General features: G+C 33.9%; 1 protein-coding gene across 1 annotated transcript in view; it reads left to right on the top strand.

The window, feature by feature from the left end:
• Nucleotides 1-22134, top strand: part of HTR2C (5-hydroxytryptamine receptor 2C) — a 298109-nt gene that overhangs the window by 126957 nt on the left and 149018 nt on the right. The window contains exons 3-4 of the mRNA XM_077887342.1: nt 7944-8058; nt 13102-13415. Coding sequence (XP_077743468.1) covers nt 8024-8058; nt 13102-13415 — 349 coding nt within the window. The 5' untranslated portion in view covers nt 7944-8023. The remainder of the gene's footprint in view (nt 1-7943; nt 8059-13101; nt 13416-22134) is intronic.

Genomic DNA, 22134 nt, shown 5'->3' with positions numbered 1-22134 from the left:
GATTCTGGAGCTGTGAAATGAAGAGCTGTTGGAAAGAGGAGGAGTTAAGAGTTCATTCGGCTGTCCAGATGTATCCAAGTACCCTGTTATTTGGCAATAAATACATCTGGGCAACTGATTGAACTTTTCGCTTTTCACGACTCTACTGGAACCTCTACAGCCAGAAGAAGGGTTTGCTATATAGCCAAAAGTTTATTATCTCTTAACCTAATGAAATAAAAAGTGGGAGTCGCTTATGGGGGAGGAGACACCAATGTAAAAGTAAGTGGGAACACATTTTAGTTTGCAGCTGAATGGAATTTTAAGTATCTAAGCAGGAAGATGAAGTGCTGTCCCCCACTCCTTACCCCCCAGGCCTACAAAATTAAAATCAAACCAACAGAAAAATTTAAACTGTTCCTACCAGAGGCACCCATTATGCGCTTAACTTATTACTATAAAAGAACTGTATTTTTTATTGTGATTGAGAATAACCAATAAAATGCTAATATTATTACTGTGGCATATAAATATTTCAATATCTAACCTCAAGCTATGGCTACATACATAGGTCTATCTAAAGTAATTTCCCCTGGTCTCTCTTTATCCCATTGTGCTATTTCATTTTACCCGTAGCAATCATTACTATCTTGAATTTATCCTACTTGTTGATGTAAATGTTTATTATCTGTATCTCCTGCAAGAATGCAAGCTCCATGAGAGCAGGGACCCTGTCTACCTTGTTTGCTATGACACAGTTTCCAGCCTTGTAAAGCAGGTCTCCAAAGCAGAGATTTGGCATGTGGTTTGCTCTGTGAGCTCTGCTGTTTAAAAGCCTTTGGTTTACTCTGCTACGTGGATACTTATTCTGGCTGAGACTATTCAGGGATATTTCGGCTACCACCTATGGAGAAAGCAACTTCAAATACTGGGCACTCTGCCTACCAAGAGAGATTCTCTCAATATCTGTTACTATTATCATGGAATGATTTTGGTAGCTATTTTCACCCTTTCGACTTAGAAGCAGTTCTGTTGTTGTTAAAGTGTTATTTTAGGTAAACGGAATAGGTCTAGCTGTGAAAAACCTAGGATCTTCTATGCTGTATATTAGAGGAGTTAAGTATCTTGTTAAGTCTCGCTAAATTTAACAGTAATCACTCATAAAATATGCAAAACATGAGCAGAAGCATTTGGTAAATACAAATAAGGAGAAAATATTTCATGTTTCCTTTTAATTCCAAGTACAAGAGGAACAGTTAAATTTGTTTAAACAATCACTTGCATTATCTCGAGGGGGTGAGAACAGAGCATGACACTAGACCTTCATTCAAATAGAATAATTACCTTATTACCAGATCTAATGACATGTCCAAGACAGACCCCAGAGTCTTGTCCAGTTAATGCCCCCTTGCCCTGCACTTTCAAAAGAATCTCGGTTTGGAGAGGAAATTATAAAAATCACCCAGCATATTTAATTGCATATTCAGATCCATTAGATTTCTCTACGGCACCTTATGAGGACGTCTCCAGTTCTGAATCTGAATCACTGCGTTCTTGGGCAAGCCAAAGAAAAGATGCAACAAACAAGTTGCTAGTACTGCATCATCCTGTAGATCTGTACTCTGACTTAGTAAGAAACTAATCATTCCCATCGAAATCTCTGAGCTTGAGGCTTTTTGCCTAATATAAAATATGATTTTCTGGGAAGCAGATTGCTAAACATTGGAAGGTCATGAAATTGCCTCTTCTGGAGGTTCTTCTAAAGAACATCAATTATCACATTTCTTGAAGTGGCTTAAGTATAGACCTGCCTGAAGGCAGAGGACTAGGTTATTTGATCACTCATAATTTTTCAGCCCTAGTTTTATGAATTCATAATTGTGGACTAAATTAAGACCTTACACTTGAAGATAGAAGATTTGAATTCATTTAACATGAAGTCAAATAAATTTCTAAATTAGCTTAACATGCTTGAATATCCTGTGTTGACTGGTAGAAGAGCAGTCTTTAATTGCATTGATTATAATAACTGGATAACATAGTAACTTTTTATTAACATCATAAACAGCTATTATCTGATTTATCTAGAGTTGGCAAAGGTGAATTTTTAGTATGACAATGATATGGTTTATTAGAAAATCCCTGTAGTGCATTGAAGTTGAAAGGAAAATTTCTACAATATTCATTAGTTCTAAGGATAGTTTTTGAATTAAAAGACTTCCCTCCAAAATGTAAATCTGTGCCACATTAACATAGTCTTCTGAGGAGAAATATGAACATCTGTGACTAATTCACTTTTGATCTAGTAGCTGCTGAAAGCTTAGTGGCTATCGGAACCAGAAGGATAAGTTTTGAATTATGACTACATAATTTCTGAATAACAGAAACTGTCAAAAATTAAACCTCTGTGTTTATTATTCATTATAAAATCCTCAAATGCTTTTTTATAAAAAGTCAGACAAGAATGTTCTCAGTTGATTGCCTCTTTTATAATTTTTAGAACATTCAGTGTCAGATTTAATCTTCTCAGTAGGAGAGAAAATAATCTGCTTCATCGTCGTAATCAGTTCATGGAATTTCCAGAAATTCAATGTAAACTATGTTTTTTTTTTAGAGGATAATATATTACTCCCAAATTTTGTTGAAGCATCAGGTAGAAACACTGGCACTTTCTTATTATTTTTATCAGTATTATGTTCGACCAAGTCTGGAAAAGAATGACAAGGAAACAGTTTGACGATTGGAAATGTGATTGAAATGTGACCAATCTTTCTTCAGTGTCAAAGGGTAGGAAAGGTGATAGTAAAAATGAATCATAAATGGTTAGCTTTAAAAGATGCAAGGAAATGTCCGGGATTTTTTATAAAGTCGTAGACTTCTGTCCTCTCCAAACATAATTTGGAAAAAAAACAGCTCTTTCTTATTCTTAGGGTCTTTTCATTTCACACCTTAAATCTCTTCAAGTCTCTCCATTTCCCTGCCCTTGCATCAATCAAGTACCCAGCACGTGGCTAAGGAATGTGGGAGTTACACAGAAAGTACATTTATATGGCTCCTCCTCTCAAAAATTTGTCTTTACTACACATTTAGCACGCACCTGCCCCTACTGCTATGGACAAAATCCTGTGAACATATTCCCTTTCCTCACCAACCATCTCCTCTCTTCTGGCTGGTCCTCTTCTCTCCCCCTTCAACCAAGTACATTCTAGATCTTTTCTACGACTGAATTGAAATGGTGCTAAGGTCACCAGCAATCTTCTTGTAGACAAATTGCATAGTGTGGACTCTGTTCCTTCTCAAAACAGTCTCCCTTTTTTTTTTTTTTTTTTTTTTTTTGCCTATTCTTTCCATTTCCATTTGCTACCTTCCTTCATTTTTGCTGGCTCCAATTTAATGTCTACTCTCTACTGGTTTAACACTGACTCTTAAACCTAATCCCCAGCTATGACTTTATACTAGAGTCCAGAGTTTGCCTTGTTTGTATCTCCCAGTACAACTATGTGGATGCTCTTTTATAAACTAAATTTAAAATGTGTAAGACTGAGGTAACATGCATAATTGATTTCCCTTTCTCATCTTTGTAGTCTTTCACAGATTAATTGAATATACAGTATTCTATAGACCACAAGGATGGCCATAGATCTCTCACTACTTTGATGGCAAGTAGGCATGAGAAAGTAAGTGTCCCTTAAAGAGAGCACAGCACTGTTTTTCCAAGTGAACCATCAAATTATTGTCCAATGAATGTAGGAAGTGTAGCATCACTAAATTCATGCCCATGCAAAACTCTTAAAATGCCACCAAGAAGTTAAAATAGGGTCTGTGTACTGAAGAAATCTCAGGTTCCATCACAGTCATTCCTAATATCTAGAGCTAAATAGGCATCACACCAATTAGCTCTGAAATTAACAAATTTCCAAGTCTAGCCTGAGGGCCGTGTGGGAAGAGTCAAAAGTAGCTTTGCCCTTTTAATTCATGCCAGCCTTTCTTCCTCACAGTGGTTTCACTTTTTTTCATTATTTTTTTTTTCATTTCCATGATGGTTATTGATAATGGTTTTAGGTATTCCTGAGGGATACTGATTTTGATAGTTTGAAATTAATTTCTGAACATACACTGGAGACCTTACTTTGGCTCAATTGTCTTCAAGTACTCACACTAATTTTGAAAATATATATTATATGACACATGACATATGTTGACATATGAGAATAGATTTCATAAGCATCAATTAAATATAATGCTCAGGGTATGGATCTTGCTTACCTAAAATCGTACTATTGAAAACTATACGAAAACTACTATTTGTCCCTCTTTTTGCCTTAGCAAATGTAGTTACAGTTATTGATGTTTGAAGATTTTACAGAGCTTTAGAGAGAACAAAACAACTTACAATTGGGACGCCTGGGTGGCTCAGTGGTTTAGTGCCTGCTTTCGGGCCAGGGCGTGATCCTCGAGTCCCAGGATCAAGTCCGACATTGAGTCCCACACTGGGCTCCCTGCATGGAGCCTGCTTCTAAGGAGAACCCTCTACCTAGGTCTCTGCCTCTCTCTCTTTGTGTCTCTCATGAATAAATAAATAAAATCTTTTAAAAAACAGCTTAAGATTTGTGTTGCAGAAATAAGAGATTAGTCTGAATATGTATTTAGTGATCTTGAACTTATTTCTGTGATTTAACCTGTGATTTTCTCTTAATGCTTGATACAGTAAATTGATTTCAGGTTAATCAATCTTCTTCTCTACATAAAATCATATATATGTGTGTGTATATGCACATATATATGATATACATGTATATGTATACATATATACACACATATACACACATACACATATAAAGGTATATACACATATTCTTATAATACTTTTACATTGTTACATGACCAAACACAGTTTCTTTTTTTTAAGATTTTATTTATTTATTCATGAGAGACACAGAGAGAGAGAGAGAGAGAAAGACAGAGACACAGGCAGAGGGAGAAGCAGGCTCCATGCAGGTAACCTGATGTGGGACTCCATCCCCGGTCTCCAGGATCAGGCCCTGGGCTCAAGGCAGCACTAAACCACTGAGCAACCCGGGCTGCCCCCAAACACAGTTTTTATGAGAACCATGTAAATTCTCATTTAAATGAATCATTCTATCAGTTATCCCATCAGTGATTTTTTTTCTTAATTTTATAAAACACAAGTCTTCCCAAATTTGAGTATTTGAATTCCCAAGTATTCTTTTTCTGTCCATACAAGCATGAGAACTCTATTATGAAAGATTGGCAGAGTCTGAGAGGTTTGCAGGTCAGAGTGTTTAATTAGCATTGTTTTGTTATGGGGTTGTTTTGTTTCACTTATTTTTGTTTGTTTCTTTTAACGCATCTCATCCAAGGCTTTAAGAGGTCTTACAGAATTACTCACAGAACACTTCTCATTGCAAAACATCATCCCAGTGACTTAGCCCTTTGGGGAGTCATGTAATGTAGCATAATTTACTTTACATAATTCATATATAATTTATTCCTGTCTATCACATCCTATCTAAACTTTCACCACCAATCCAAGGGTATTTTCTATCAGGTTTAGTCAACTTTCAAAAAATGCAAATTTTAATAATATGGAAAGATATTATTCTGCCTTTAAGGTATTTTAGTTAATAAATCGGAGATCTATATACATAATATACTTTCGTGATTATTATTGCTCTCCTGGCTTAACAAAATTGGAACTTAGAAAAATAAATACTTGTTATTTAATTTTTCTGTTTATATTCCATAGGAAAATATACATGTAAGAAGATGACAAAGCTGATTAATTTTTGAAGAAAAACAGTATTTTGAGTAACAATAATAGGATTCTACCATGGCTGAGAAAAAAGATAATATAATGTGTAATGACATGACTGTCATACCAACCTAGAGCAAACACAATTTCAATTGATTTGTTATAATCTGTTGGAAATGAACATATTTTCCTTTGAAGTTTTTAAATTACATTGATTTTTAGACACTTGAAAAGTAAAAATTAAAAAAAAATTTTATATTTTTTAATATTGGGAAAAGAGAAGAATTTTGCTATTAGTTGATGGCTAAGAAGTCTTTCTGTACCATTTTTCTTCTGTTACTTTTTGCCAGAACCCCCAGGAGAAAAAGGCATTTATGCATTCATTGGCTGGTAGCATTTTATGGGATAAAAATGTTCTAATGATCTGGCAAATGTTACTCTATCTCTCACATAGAATATTTTGTTTCTGGATGCTGGAGGCCATACTTTTATGCATTAGTGTAGTGAAAGGGTTGGTTTTGAGGTAGATTTTTGTGTAGGTAACACTGATATAACTCACAACTGAGAGGTAAGGGACAAGAAGAGAGAATAAATTAAATTTGTAGCTTAAATGACTAGAATTATAGGACCATTAATGAAATGGGAAACATAGGGAACCGCAATTTGTTCCAGTAGAATTATATTTCCAAATTTCTAAGAGGAACTAGAAAACATTGGAAGAGATTATCCACACATGTTTATCACATTCCTTGAACATATTTTCAAATTAAAACAGATGACTGTTCAATGTTACTCCATGTTCTCAAGCTATTCAGGTCTCTTTCTCCTCCTCCCCCACTGCAACTACATTTTTCGCGTTGACAGCCCACTGCATACAAACCTAACATCACAATCCTGACTCTTGGAAGAACCTGTGATCCCAGAAAAGAATTCATTTAGATGTCTGGTGTGGGAAGAGAGTATAATCAAAACCATAAGATTGAAGATAGAGAAAACCAAGATAGAGAACAGAGAGGTTTACCCACTCTCTTCCCTGTTAGGAATCTCTAGGCAGAAAAAAAAGGAAAGGCTTCTACATTAATCACTAGAATTCACAGTGAGTATTCAGTGTCAGTGTAGAGAATGACAGTGACAAGTGCCACTCTGTGAAGGTGTTATTGCCACAAAGGAGCGCAGCAGAGATTCTCAGCAAATTTGCATCCAGTCTACTCTTGAGCAACATTTTAGCATACTGAGTATAGTGAGTGCTAAGTGGTAAATAATTGGCTAAGGAGACATTTGGTGGGGTTTTGCAATGCAAAAAATAACTCCTTGAATAATTGAAGGTATTCACTCTGAAATTCTTTGATAAGTTGTTTGGAGAGTTTTCATGTTTCCTTCCTGTACCTTTAAGATGCATCGTTCTTTATTTTAATCAATACAAGAAATTAAGGTTTTTGTTTTCGTCATCTAGTACAACTGACGTTTTATTTGCATTTTTAGCATTATTCCATGTGCCAACTGTAACGTATTATCTGTTGTATACTAACAAGCTGGTACATAGGGTGATTGCTATATTTAATATAGTAAACTTGATTAACTCATTTATTTTCATATAAAGTTGGTGCTGCCCTCTGGAGAATATTGTTAGTCAATGCAAAAGTATAGAACTCTGTTAATGTAAATTGCTTCACTTTGAAGAAAATAAATTAGAAATATTATACAAAATATGTTCACTTAATAGAAATATTTACAACTTATTTTAGTTTTCCGTGTTCTTAGAAGATGAAACCTTTGTATTTTATACATGTTACTGAATTATTATATCACAAACTTTTCCCAAACGGTTTGTAAATCAAGAAGCTTATCTTCTTAATTTCGTTCCCAAAATACTGATTTGAAGCTATGTGTACTCTAAGAAGAGAAGGTTTAGTTGAAGTCCTGTATAAATAAAGTATGTACAAGAAATTTTAGAAAAACTAAAAAGAAAAAATGAAAAAAAACTAGGATGGTTGTATATTGGTAAATAAATGAAAAATATATTCTCTGCCATCTTTTATCACTTATATGATATAACGTGCTTACCTGTTTGCTAAAAGCTGTACTGATTGTTTATCACTTAATAAATATATTTAAGGTTATTTAATTGGCTGTTATGCAAGTTATTTGGACTTTTGACTAATTTTCTTTTTCTTTTTTTTTCTCTCCCCAGAAAGGATGGAATCATGAATCCAATCTGTTAAATTTCCTCTTCTCAATTTTAAACTTTGGTTGCTTAACACCAAAGCAATCATGGTGAACCTGAGGAAAGCGGTGCATTCGTTCCTGTAAGGATGTTATTACTTATTATTTTTTAAAAGATAACTTTTTATGGTAGCTTGCTCAAAAAATGCTAAAAAAGTTTTTATATTATCATTCTGCTGTTTGCCTCAATTTGCATAAATGACTTGCACCCCACAGACTAATATTATGGTGTTCCCTGTTCAAAAATGAATGTGGAAAAACCCCTATAACTTAGACTTCAATTAAACAGAACTGTTCATGTGTTAAAATAAATAATTAATATGGCAATAATATCCTAAATTCAAAAATAATTCCAACATTCATGACTGCTTTCTCCATGGCTAAAATGTAGAAATGAGAAAGGTTCTTTCCTTTCCTTCTTGCACAGACTAAACAGCCAAGAGCATAAAAGGTCTTTAGAAGTTTCTGATTTTATAAAGAATAGTTGAAGTTGCAAAAGAATAGGTCAGAAGTCAGGGAGTAGAAGTTGGGTGGTGTATCTCAACAGAGGAAAACAATGCCATCTTGTCAATGCCATCTTGATAAAATGACCCAGTAGTTAAGGTCAATAGAATGTCACATAAAGGAGATAAGAATTGGATTCAGGTACTGAGCAATCCGAAATGTAATCTAATCCAGGTATATCTTCTTTGTAACTTAATAAAATGTTGGGTTGGTTTCTTCCAGACCCACTCTGAGGAATGGGGCATGGAAAAAAAAGATGCAGCGCTCTGTACATTCTGATCAGTTACATTTGAGAAGCCCTGAATCACCTTGTTTCTACAGTCTCCTCTGTGATTCCTGTAAAAAAGCTCACCCAGGAAAAAGTTTATGGAGTAGTATAAAGTACACCAACACTGGATCGTTCGCAATATGCAATATGCTCCACTATAGCCCGTCTTGGATGTCATTATACATTGTGGGAATAATAATCTCGATGATGTGTGATTCCAAGAGAACAAGAACAGACAGGAAAAGGAAAGGATGAAGGGCAGAGAAGGGACACCTGGGTGGCTTAGTCAATTAAGCAACTGACCCTTAATTTTGGCTCAGGTCATGATCTCAGGGTCTTGGGATCCAGCCCTACATTGGATGGATGGTAATCCATCTCTTCTAAAAATCCCCTTGTCATATGCCTGCAAAAACACAGTACATTTAAAATGTACAGAGTTTTAAATCAACTTATCATTTTGTTTATCTCCTAAGAATATAAAATTATCTGTTCATTAAACATTTAGTAGCAATGAATAAATTGGTTGAATTGTTCAGAGAGAAATTGTGGGTTTTGTGTACATATTTTATGAGACTTCCGTGGGCTTAATAACAATTAATTTAGGCTTTAGGAGCAAGACTGAAATTATTCTTCTTTTGTAGAAGGACTGTATATATTCCACTGAGCATGTAAATATTAGTAGCTAGGTTAAATTATACTGTAGCCAATTCTTCATTACAAAACTATAGAAAATAGGATTGAACTTTAATAAAAATTGTGATGGCACTTTGCCCATAGAATACTTTGCCCATACTTTGCCCAATAGGAATTTATTAAATTCAATTGAGTTGAAACCAGGAAACTGAAGTAAATACTCTTTCAGTATCTTCTCAGTAACATGATTTTATAATTCACAATAGATATATTTAGATTCTATAAGCTTCCCCATTAGTTTAGTATTTGTCTCATGGACTCTCATGAAAATTAAAAGTATATCTGGCCAGCAGAGATAGCAAGATAACCACTTGAAGTGTTTCCCTACCCCATAATAAGACACTCAAATTTTAAAACTGATAATTGTCCAATAGAGTTTCATGTATTTTTTTACATATGATTTTATCCTGCATTCCTCTATCATTTTTAAAGATTTTAAAAATGTATTTATTAGAAAGAGCACGAGTGGTGGGGAGGCGCAAAGGGAGAGGAGCCCAACATGGGTCTTGATCCCAGGACCCTGAGATCATGACCTGAGCCAAAGGCAGTTTCTTAAGGGACTGAGCCACCCAGGCACCCCCTATCATTTTTAGAGAAATATAAAAGGACTTTGATGTTTTCACAACTTTCTTAGAAAATTGAAGCTGGAGGACTCCTGGTTGGTTCAGTCAGTTAAGTGTCTGCTCTTGGTTCAGGTAATGATCCCTGGGTCCTGGGATTGAGTTGCATAGGGCTCCCTACTCAGTTGGGAGTCTGTTTCTCCCTCTGCCCTTCCCCCACTCCTACACTCGCTGGCTCGTGCTCACAATCTCTTGTGAGCTTCTCCCTCTACCTATGTCTCCACCTCTCTCTGTGTGTCTCTCATGAATAAATAAAATATTTTAAGAAAAAGAAAATTGAAGTTGGATGCATATTCTGTTAGGACCTTATTCTCTAGGTTTAAGAATAAATATATTTGTGGTTCTATAACTGACAGTTGAAGATGCAACATTTTACTATGAGCATAAACTCTTGTGGGACTACCTGAGATAATCATCAGCTAATCTAAACCAGAAATTTTTTAAATGCCAGAAGGACACGTTTTTCATCGGGTAGGCCAGAAAAGACCTAGATTTAAAATTACTGTCTGAGCTTCATTTTGCATAAATAGATATCTTACTAAAATAAAATCAGAACTTAAATTCATCACCAATTGTGAAATACATGAGTCAGGATGTAGTTATCATAAAATATCTTTGTTTAACTCTGAAGACAAAAAGAAGGTAAGCCCCAATATTCACTGAGGGCCTACTGTGACAAAGTTACAATTTTCAGGACTTTATATATATCATTTAGTTTTCCCAATAATCAATCACATGATAGAGATCATCCTTGCTGTACAGAAAGAAATTGATGCTCTGAGAAGTTAAGTGACTGGTCAAAACATCATTGAGTTCATGAAGTTAGGAAATTGACCATATGCTAAATGCAACAAATATAGTGACAAAATAATCAAAGCTGAGAGCAAATAACTTGCTTCTATTTATTTGGTCTTTTATTTTAATAATTTCTACTCACATTAGTCACAGATTACTTATGACATAGATTTTTTTAATCATATATTATTTTAGCTTATTTTTTATGTTCCAGGAAATAGAACTTACTGATTATTTGATAAAAACTACTATGTATGGCACCCTGTGCATGTTGCTTAGAATATCAGGTAACTTTGACGAATAAGGAAGTTATTTTAAGCAAAATGTCTAAAATATTAGTTTTCTATCTTTTGTAGAATGAGCATGTCAAAATATTTTCATGATTTCTTCATTATCTTAAAAGATATAAAAGTATATTACCAAGATACTAAGAGAAATAATTTGTAAATACTACAGAAAGTTATTACAATATTTTACTCGAATTTTAAAATGCTAATAATTTTTCAGGACAAGTGTTCCAGTTTAAATTTAGAAAGTATAGTGTGTGTATGTATGTACATGTGTATAATATTATAAATACAATATCACTACAATAATCATAATCATCCAGTTTTACTACAGTAAATTCCTCTAATGATTGGTAATAAATGATGAATTATTCAAATCACACACATATTTTCGCTGCATAAAGGGAACATTTTTAGTTCAAAGAAAAAGTGAATAAGATCATGAAATAAAAGCATTTATAGGAGGAACTCAGACTCTGGATGTTATAATGTCATATGTTCAATCTCCCCAATTCCAGAAAAACTCTTACTTCAACAGTCTTGCAAAAAAAAAAAAATTATTCAGGACATATTCGTACAAGCAGAGAAAATTTCCTCCTTTACAAATAATAACAAGCTTTCAGAACCACTATGTATGGTATAGTTGCTGCTTAATATTTATAAAATAACTATTTATTGAACATAGACTACACAAAAACAGTCATTCTTGGATTATAATCCTTGCTTTTAGGCAGGAAATGGTGAATATGCTTGTCTTTCTTATCTATTTTATTAATGAACATAAATGTTCATTTTGCTAGATACTTTAGGAACATACACTTAGAGAGGACATTTAATGTATGTAACCTTAATAAATCTCATATCTCCATGGGGGGAAGTTAATTTGGGATGTACAAAACATAACTATGACCACTTCTCTTACATTATTTTGCCACCTGGCCTGACATACCTACTAGTAGAGTCTACGAAAGTACCATCATGAGAAATGCACACTTTAATGACTTGAGAGATTTTGTATCCAGCACAGGAAAGGCAGCAAACCCACAGGAATTAATCATCACACAAATCAATCATTTTCTAGCCTAGAATAGGGCCCAGAAAACCTAAGAAAGAAACAAGGAGAGGGTCAGATAGAAGGAAAATTTGTAGCACACATATTAATATGTATGGATCAACATAAAGTCACTTTGCAGCTGTGAGGAGGTAAGAAGAGTTCTAGAAAAAATGCATATGCACTATTGCCAAAACCCACTGTGCCTCTCCTAACATCTTGTCTGAAGTTTGTTTGATGACAACTTATTCTTTCTCAGCTTTGGATTAAAAAAGGAAATGGTCCAATTTTCTTGATCAGGGTACTGGATACTTAAAGGAAAATCTCCTTTCATTCTGTTGTCAGTTGTCTCAGAAGATACTTAGAAGAAATTAATATTTTAAAAATATAAAAATAGACCATTACAGCAAATCAAACAATACTGTGGTTTCATATTGCCTGTATAAAGTAACAGTCTAAAACATAGGCTTTGAAATCAGTGGGACCTGAATTTGGACCCTGACCTTGCCCCTTACTGGCTATGCTGCCTTGAGAAAATTACTTAACCTTTCTGAACTTCAGACTCCTCATTTGCATAATGGATATAAACCAATACTGACCTCATGAGGTTGTTGCACGTGATCAAATGAGATTATATTTATATATGTAATTTTATAATAGATATAATTTTTACTTTATATATATATAAATAGATATATGTTTCCATAAACTAAATGCCTGACTCATAATAAGCACCCAATAAAAATATTCTTTGGGTAGAAAAAAGAAATATTGAGATTTAATTAAAGGAGTAGAAATCATGATGATGGTGATAAGGGTGGCTGAAGGAAAAGCAATTGTTTGGTATAAGCAACTTATTGGGTATAAGCCATATAATATGTACCTGATTTTTTTTTCTTAATTTTCAGTGTGCACCTAATTGGCCTACTGGTTTGGCAATGCGATATTTCTGTGAGCCCTGTTGCAGCTCTAGTAACTGACATTTTCAATACCTCCGATGGTGGACGCTTCAAATTCCCAGACGGGGTACAAAACTGGCCAGCACTTTCAATCGTCATCATCATAATCTTGACAATAGGTGGCAACATTCTCGTTATCATGGCAGTAAGCTTGGAAAAGAAACTGCACAATGCCACCAATTACTTCCTAATGTCCCTAGCCATCGCTGATATGCTAGTGGGACTACTTGTCATGCCACTGTCTCTGCTTGCAATTCTTTATGGTAAGTACAATTTTATTAGTTTTTTAATATCAGATTATATTCTGAATTTGTGTCAAGTATATAGTAAACACTCATACAGTTCATCATTTTACTGACATCATTTGAAAAATGAAGAAAAAAGCAAATTGTGTGACAGAAGAATTGGATGTGTACATCATATTTATTAAACAAATCCATAACAGAGTCTTCAAAAAACAAAAATGACATTTTATAATACATTAAAATCATACACATATACTCTATTGCTCAGTCTCACTTATAAGCAATGACAGTTGCCTTAATGTACACAATGGGACCGTGATAGAAACATGTTCTCACATCTATGTTCTGGGCGGTACACATACCTAGTTTCATCTCTTAAACAAAGAAGGAAAGTGAGGTTCATCATCTTTAATAAATACATTTTAAGTAATCTTTTTAAATGTTGGCAGATTAAATGTTTGGTATGTGATAAGCACTAAATAACAGCTATTCTTCTTTATAGAGCCTACAACTGATGTTTTTGCTTGGTTTGATCACCCCCAAGGTGATGGGGTGGGTAACAAATTACTAATTATATAAGTGCAGGGTCACGTTATCACAATAAAATTTGGGCATTCAAATCAAATCTATTGATTTTAGAGAGGTTTTTCATTTTTTTTTCATTTTCTGCCATCCCTTTACTCTATGCCTTCCACATTTTATTTTTTTATTCAAGTGTAATTAGCATACAGTGTTGTATTAGTTTTAGATGTACAATATAATGATTCAATAATTCTATATATTTCTCAGTGTTCATCAAGATAATATCACTCTTACTCCTCTTCATCTATTTTATCCATCCCCTCACCACCTCCCCTCTGGCAAATACAAGCTTGTTCTCTGTATTTGAGTCTGTTTTTTAAAAAATTGTCCCTTTCTTTCTTTGTTTTGTTTAAGTTCCGCAAATGAGTGAAATCATATAGTATTTGACTTTCTCTGACTGACATCAATTAGCATTACACCCTCTAGGTCTATCCATATTGCTGCAAATTACAAGATTTCATTCTTTTTTTTGCCTAAGTAATATTCCATAGTTTAAATATACCACACTTTCTTTTTTCAGTCATCTATCAGTGGGCACTTGGGTTGCTTCCAGTAATGCTGCAATAAACATAGGGATATAGATATAGATAGATGATAGATAGATAGATAGATAGATAGATAGATAGATAGATATAACATAGATATAACATAGATGTATGTATAGTGTTTTCATTTAGTTTCAGTGTTTTCATTTTCTCTGGCTAAATACCCAGTAGTGGAATTACTGGACCATATGACAATTCTATTTCTAATTTTAAATATAAAGAGAAAATCCGGGACCCTTGGGTGGCTCAGCAGTTGAGCGCCTGCCTTCAGCCCAGGGCGTGATCCTGGAGTCCTGGGATCTAGTCCCACATCAGGCTCCCTGCATGAAGTCTGCTTCTCCCTCTGCCTGTGTCTCTGCCCTCCCCCCCGCCTCTCTCTCTGTGTGTGTCTCTCATGAATAAATAAATAGAATCTTAAAAAAAAAAAAAGAAAAAATCCTCAGGGATTTCAGGTAAAAATAAAGAATAATTTACAGGAGCAAGAGAATTCAGCTGACCTCACAATGAACAAAAATAAAGCAAAGCAATAGTGAAGCAATATTTCTCAAAAAGTTAATCATTTGTAAGACACTCCTTCAAAGGCAAATCTATAAAGAAAGAGAACAGATCACTAATTTCCAAAAATTGAAAGCAAGAGATAACTGAAAAGGGGTATTTATTTTGGTATATCTTGTGTGGTGGTTATTTCAAAATTTGAAAAACTATAAATTCTAGTGTGTAGTTTTTAAAGAGTGAATTTTACTGTATGTAAAGTATATCTTAAATTAAAAGGTAGAAAAACATACTCAAAGTTTGAAAAGAAGCTATTTACATCCAGACATGCTAGCTATCAAGACTATAAAAAGTTGAAATTCATTTTAAACTCAGATAATTTCTTTAAAAGATTTTATTTATTTATTCATGAGAGACACACAGAGAGGCAGAGACACAGGCAGAGGAAGAAGCAGGCTCCATGCAGGGAGCCCAGTGTGGGACTTGATCCTGGGACTCCAGGATCATGCCCTGAGCCGAAGACAGATGCTCAACCTCTGAGCCACCCAGGCGTCTCTAAACTCAGAGAATTCTGAATCCATAAGCCCTTTGGAAGAAATTAAATAGTGGACGAGATTCAACTAACAAAGGAATGATTGGGAAAATTTCATCCAAAAGGCTGATGATGAACATTTAATATGGGTAATTTTAAAGCTAAGACAAAAATAAGGGCAGCCGGGTGGCTCAGTGGTTTAGCGCCTGCCTTTGGCCCAGGGTGTGATCCCGGAGACCCGGGATCGAGTCCCACATTGGGCTCCCTGCATGGAGCCTGCTTCTCTCTCTGCCTGTGTCTCTGCCTCTTTCTGTCTCTGTGTCTCTCATGAATAAATAAATAAAATCTTAAAAAAAAAAGACAAAAAATAAAGTGGTATAAGGGTAGAAGAATAATGTTATATGTTATATAATATCTATTAGGTGTTATAAACTCTAAAAAATTAGAAGAATGCAACTAAAATTAGGAAGAAAATGGAAAAAGAAAGTAAAATAATTCTACTGATTTTCAATAAACAAAAGGTGGGAGTTAAATGATACCATAAAAAACTGGCAAACCCGAAAGTAATAGATTGAATAAGAAAATAGTGGCTTAAGGGCATTAAACATGATATAAATACAACATGATACAAATGTGATATTAAAATTAGCCACCAAAACAAAAAAAACAAAAATTCCAACACCCCAAAAGAAATATAATTAACAAAAGAGTAAAAAAAAACAAAATCAGAGGAAGAAACACAAGAAAATATAAGATTAATGCCCTCAACATTATACCATGATGTAATATGACAGAGGAAAACAAATGTATCAGTAACAGCAATAAACTTGAATGAACCTAAAACATGATTAGAAATGAAAGATTTTTAATTCAGCTTAAAAAGAAAGGCCCAACTATATTCTGTATACAAGAGAAACTCTTAAAACCCAGTGATTCATGGTGGCTAAAAATAAAGGGATGAGCAAAAGTGCACCAAGTAAATGGAAAAAATAAGAAAATAGAAATTGTGGTTTGATATCTAACAAGATAAATTTCTAATGAAAACAGCAATGAGAGTAAAAAAGAAAGATGTTTATTTATGATAAAAGACACAATTAACAACAAAGATATAGCAGTTAAGAATATCTATGCCACTAATAATGCAGCAATGTCCTTTATAAGGCAAAAACAAAAGAACGTGGAAGGACACATTTATGAATACATTCTACTAATGGAAGATTTTAACACAACATAGTATAAGAAAAATTGGGCAAAAAAATAAAAAGGATGTAGATCTTATGGAGGTGTGTTGAGCCTTATAACCTTATCAAAGAAAGTATGCCGTCTTTGTAAGTGCATGTGGAACACTCACAAAAATTAATATACTAGGCTGCAAAGAAAATATTAGAAAAATAAAAATATTATCCAAAGTACTTTCTAATAAAAAGGCAATAACATTAGAAAAATTAACAACAAAAGTTTAAAGACCATCTCATCTTGAAGTTATAACAAATTTTTAAACAAGTCTTGATCAACAGGAGCAATGCAAACTGAAATTACAGATTTCTTTAGAAATATAACAGCATTGGGGCACGTGGGTGACTCAGTTGGTTAACCGTCTGCCTTTGGCTCAGGTCATGATCCCAGAATCCTGAGATCAATCCCTGAATCCGGCCCCCTGTTCAGCAGAGTCTGCTTCTCCCTCTCCCTCTGCCTCTTCCCTTCACTTGTGCTTTCTCTCTCTCACTTTCTCGCTCAGTCTCTCTCTCTCTCTCTCAAATACATACGTACATACATACATAAATATCTTTTTTTAAAAAAGAAATATGACAGCATAAACACTGCATATCAAAATCTATACAATATACTTGAAGTAGTGAACAGTGGAAAAATCATAGCCCTAATCACGTTTATCGTAAAAATGAAAGCATACAAATGAATTAAATTTCCAGCAAAGGAACTTTGAAAAAAAAAAACTATAAAGTAAACCAAAAAAGCACAAAGAAGAAAAATCTAAAGAGAAAAACAGAAATTGACTACAGCATTAAAAAAACAATATACCTAATGAATAAATCAAATTCTTGCTTCTAAAAAAATTGAATAAAAAATCATCAGCTAACTTTAAATAAGGAAGAAAGCATGTATAAAATATGACAAGGAGAATAACAACCGAGGCAAAATACATTTTTTAAATTATGAGATTACTTTGTAGATTTATATGCAAATCAATTTGGAGCATTAAAAAAATAGGTAATTTCCCAAATGGAATAATCTGAGACTACCTGAATAGACCTGAAGAGACACTTCTTCAAACAAGACATACAGATGGTCGGCAGGCAAATGAAAAGATGCTCATCACTAATCATAGGAAAAATGCAAATCGAAGCTACCATGAGATTTCACCTTAAACCTGTCAGAACAGCCAGAATCAAAATTTTAGGCAAGAAATAGGGATGCCTGGGTGCCTTAGTGGTTGAGCGTTTCCCTTTGGCAGAAAGCCTGCTTCTCCCTCTGCCTATTCTCTGCCTCTCTCTCTGTGTGTTTCTCATGAATAAAGAAATAAAATCTTTAAAGAAAGTAGAAAAAAAAAGACACAAAATACCAAGTGTTGGTGAGGATGTGGGAAAAAAGTAAGCTTCATGCACTATTGGTAAGAATGTAAATTGATGCAGCCACTATGGAAAAGAGTATAGAGTTTCCTAAACAATTAAAAATAGAAATACCATATGAGCCAATAATTCCACTACTGGGCATTTATCCAAAGAAAACAAAAACACTAATTCAAGAAGATATATACACTCCTGTGTCTACTGCAGCATTATTTGCAATAGCCAAGACGTGGAAGCATATCTACATGTTCTTCCTAAATTAATATATCAGTTAATTCAATTCCAATAAAAATGACAAGATTTTAAAACGTTTTTTTAAAAGTATATTGTCACAAAAACATTTAACATAAGATCTCCCTCTTAAATTTTTAATTTTAATTGTACTATTGTACTGCAGGTATAATTATGTACAGCAGATACCTAGAGCTTATTCATTTTGCTTAACTGAAACTTTATGCCTGTTGATAAGTTCCTATTTTCCCTTCCCTCAATCTCCTGCAACCACCATTCTACTCTTTGATTCTATGAATTTGACTACTTTAGATACCTCATATAAGTGGAATCATGCAGTATTTGTCTTTCTGTAACTTTTTTTTTCACTTGGCATAAGGTGCTCAAGGTTCATCTATGTTATTATACACTGCAGACTCTTATTTTAAGGTTCAATAGTATTCCATTATGCATATATATTTCCTTTTCTTTTTTTATTCATCTGTTGATGGACATTCCAGTTGTTTCTACATCTTGGCTTCTGTGAACAGTGCTGCAATAAACATGAGTGCTAATATCTCTTCAAGATTCTGATTTCAATCCTTTTGGATAATATCCAGACGTGGGATTGTTGTATTATATGATAGTTCTATTTTTAATTTTTGAGGATCCTTCATACTGTTTTCCACAGCAGCTGCACCATATTATATTTCTACCAACAGTGTGCAAGCATTCCCTTTTCTCTACATCCTTGACAACACTTGCTATTTCTTGTCTTTTTGATTAACTGTTCTGACAGGGTGAGGTGATATTTCATCTTTATTTTGATCTGCAGTTCTCTGATGGGTGATGTTGAGCATCTTTTCATATGCATATTATACATTTGTATATCATGTTTGGTGAAATGTCTACTCAAGTGCTTTGCCCATTTTTTAATTGGATTATTACAATTTTTTTACTTGAGTTGTAAGAGTTCCTTATTATTTTGGAGGTTAACCCTTTATCAGATATAGGACTTGCAAATATTTTCTCCCCCTTCATAGTTTGCCCTTTCACTCAGTGATGGCTTCTTTTGCTGTGTAGAAGATTTTTTTATTGTGTATTCTTTTTGTTGCCTGTGATTTTGGTGTCATATCCATAGAATCATTGCCAAGACGAATGTTATGAAGGAACGCCTGGGTGGCTGAGCAGTTATGCATCTGTCTTCAGCTCAGGGTGTGATCTTGGAGTCCCAGGATTAAGCTCCCTACAAGGAATAAATAAATCTTAAGAAAAAAAAAATGAATGAATCTTGGGATCCCTGGGTGACTCAGTGGTTTAGTGCCTGCCTTTAGCCCAGGGCATGATCCCGGAGTCCCGGGATGGAATCCCACATCGGGCTCCCTGCACGGAGCCTGCTTCTCCCTCTGCCTGTGTCTCTGACTCTCTCTCTCTCTGTGTCTCTCATGAATAAATAAGTAAAATCTTTAAAAATAAATAAAAAAAGAAATTAATAGAAACTATCCTTGGGGAAGCTCAAACATTGGACTTATTAGACAAAGATTTTAAATGAACAAATTTAAATACGCTCAGATATTTAAAAATATAACAAGAAATATGGGGATCCCTGGTGGCTCAGCGGTTTAGTCCCTGCCTTCAGCCCAGGGAGTGATCCTGGAGTCTCGGGATCGAGTCCCGCATTGGGCTCCCTGCATGGAGCCTATTTCTCCCTCTGCCTGTGTCTCTGCGTCTCTCTCTCTCTCTCTTTCTCTCTCTCTGTCTCTCATGAATAAATTGTTTGTTTTTTTTAAAGGATGAATGTTTTGAAGATTTTCCCCTATGCTTTCTTCTAAGAGTTTTACAGTTTGGGGTCTTATGTTTGAGTCTTTTGGATGCTTATTTTACAAGAAGCTTTTTTATGGAGTTAGATAAGTCAATATTAAAGTTCATTTACAAGATTAAACATGCAAGAATAGCCGGAAAAAAAACTAAAAGAGAAAAGCTATCAAAGAGGACTAGCACTAGCAGATATTTAAACATATGATAAAGCCTTTGTAATTTAAAGTGTATCATTGGACCATACATAGACAAACAAGGGGAATATAGTAGAAAATCTGAAATAGACCCTAGTACAAATGGATATGTAATATATGATAAAAGTATCATTCCAAATCACTGGGAAGTGGTGTTGGCTAACAATATAGTCATTTGGAAAAACATAAAATTCGATTTTGCCACATGCCAAATACAAAAACAAACTCTAAATGGATTAGAAATCTAATTTTAAAAAATGAAACTGTACAAGTACTGGAAGAAAAGAAATGTGAAATCATCTATAATGAGGTATATGGAAAGGATTTTTAACCATGACTGAAGATTCAGATTTGGTAAAGTAGAAGATTGATATATCTGTAAAATAATAATTAGAATAATACATGGTGAAAGCACAAGTAGCAAAGTTCCAAAACAAATAACAAACTCAGAGAAAATATTTGCAATGCATATCACAGATAAAGGACTAATATCCCTAATACATAGACACTTTTTAAAAACTTAGGTAAAAAGATCCAGCACTCAATAGGACCAAAAAAAAAAAAAAAAGAGCTAAAGATAGAAGTCAGCCATTTGTGAATTTTTAACACATTTAAAAACATTGTGAATATTTGAATTATATATACACATTGATATATGCAGTCCTTAAATATATGACAGCATTAAATTTCAATCATTATAAGAGAAATGCAAAATAAATGACACTATAATACCATTTTTTACTTATCAGATTGACAAAATTAATTTTATTTTACTCAGTTTTTAATTTATTTTTAAAATTCAAGTATATTTAACATACAGTGTTATATTAATTTCAGGTGTACAACATAATGATTCAATAGTTCTATACATTACTCAGTGCTCATCGTGACATATACTCTTAATCCCCTCTACCTATTTCAACCATTCCCCCACACACACCTCCCCTCTGGTAACCACCAGTTTGTTTTCTATAGTTACATGTCTGTCCTTTTTATTTCTCTCTTTTTTCTTTGCTCATTTGTTTTGTTTCTTCCACATATGAGTGAAATTATATGGCATCCATCTTTCTCTGACTGACATTTCACTTAGTATTATATTCTCTGGATCCATCCATGTTGTTGCAAATACAAATTGGCAAAATTGCAAAAGCTTGACATGACACTGCAGCAATGCTATGGGACATAGGCGTTCTCATATATTATTTCTGGGAATGCCAGGTGGTACGGTAATTAAGGGAATTTGGCAATACTGAACAAAATTACATATGCATTTATATTGTAGCCCAACAAATCACCCTCTAAAAATTTCCCTGGATAATAAACCTCTCATAAAACAATAATATGCATGTATAATGTTATTCATATGAACATTGTCATTGCAACATATTTGAAACAACCTATGTACCCATAAAAAGAGACTAACTGAATGTACTATAGAATGTACACATAATGGAGTACCATGAAACTATTAACAGGAATAAGAAAGTTCTCTCTTAACCAATATAGAGTCATTTCCAGCATATATTATCAAGTGAAAAAGCAAAATGCAGAAGAGGATATAGAGTATACTATCTAAGAAAATGGACAAATACAAAAATATACACATATCATCTTGTTTTTGTAAAAAATATATACAGAATGGTTAAACAAGAAACTAATAATGAGATTTCTTACCTTCAGGGGGACAGTAGAAACTGGATAGAAAAGTTGGGGATGGGAGAATAATACTTCTCTGAATACATGTCTTAGATAATTTTGACTTCAGAAACTGTACTA

The sequence above is a fragment of the Canis aureus genome, chromosome X, assembly GCF_053574225.1.
Source record: "Canis aureus isolate CA01 chromosome X, VMU_Caureus_v.1.0, whole genome shotgun sequence".
Lineage (NCBI taxonomy): Eukaryota > Metazoa > Chordata > Mammalia > Carnivora > Canidae > Canis > Canis aureus.
This window is presented reverse-complemented; position numbering and strand designations above follow the sequence as displayed.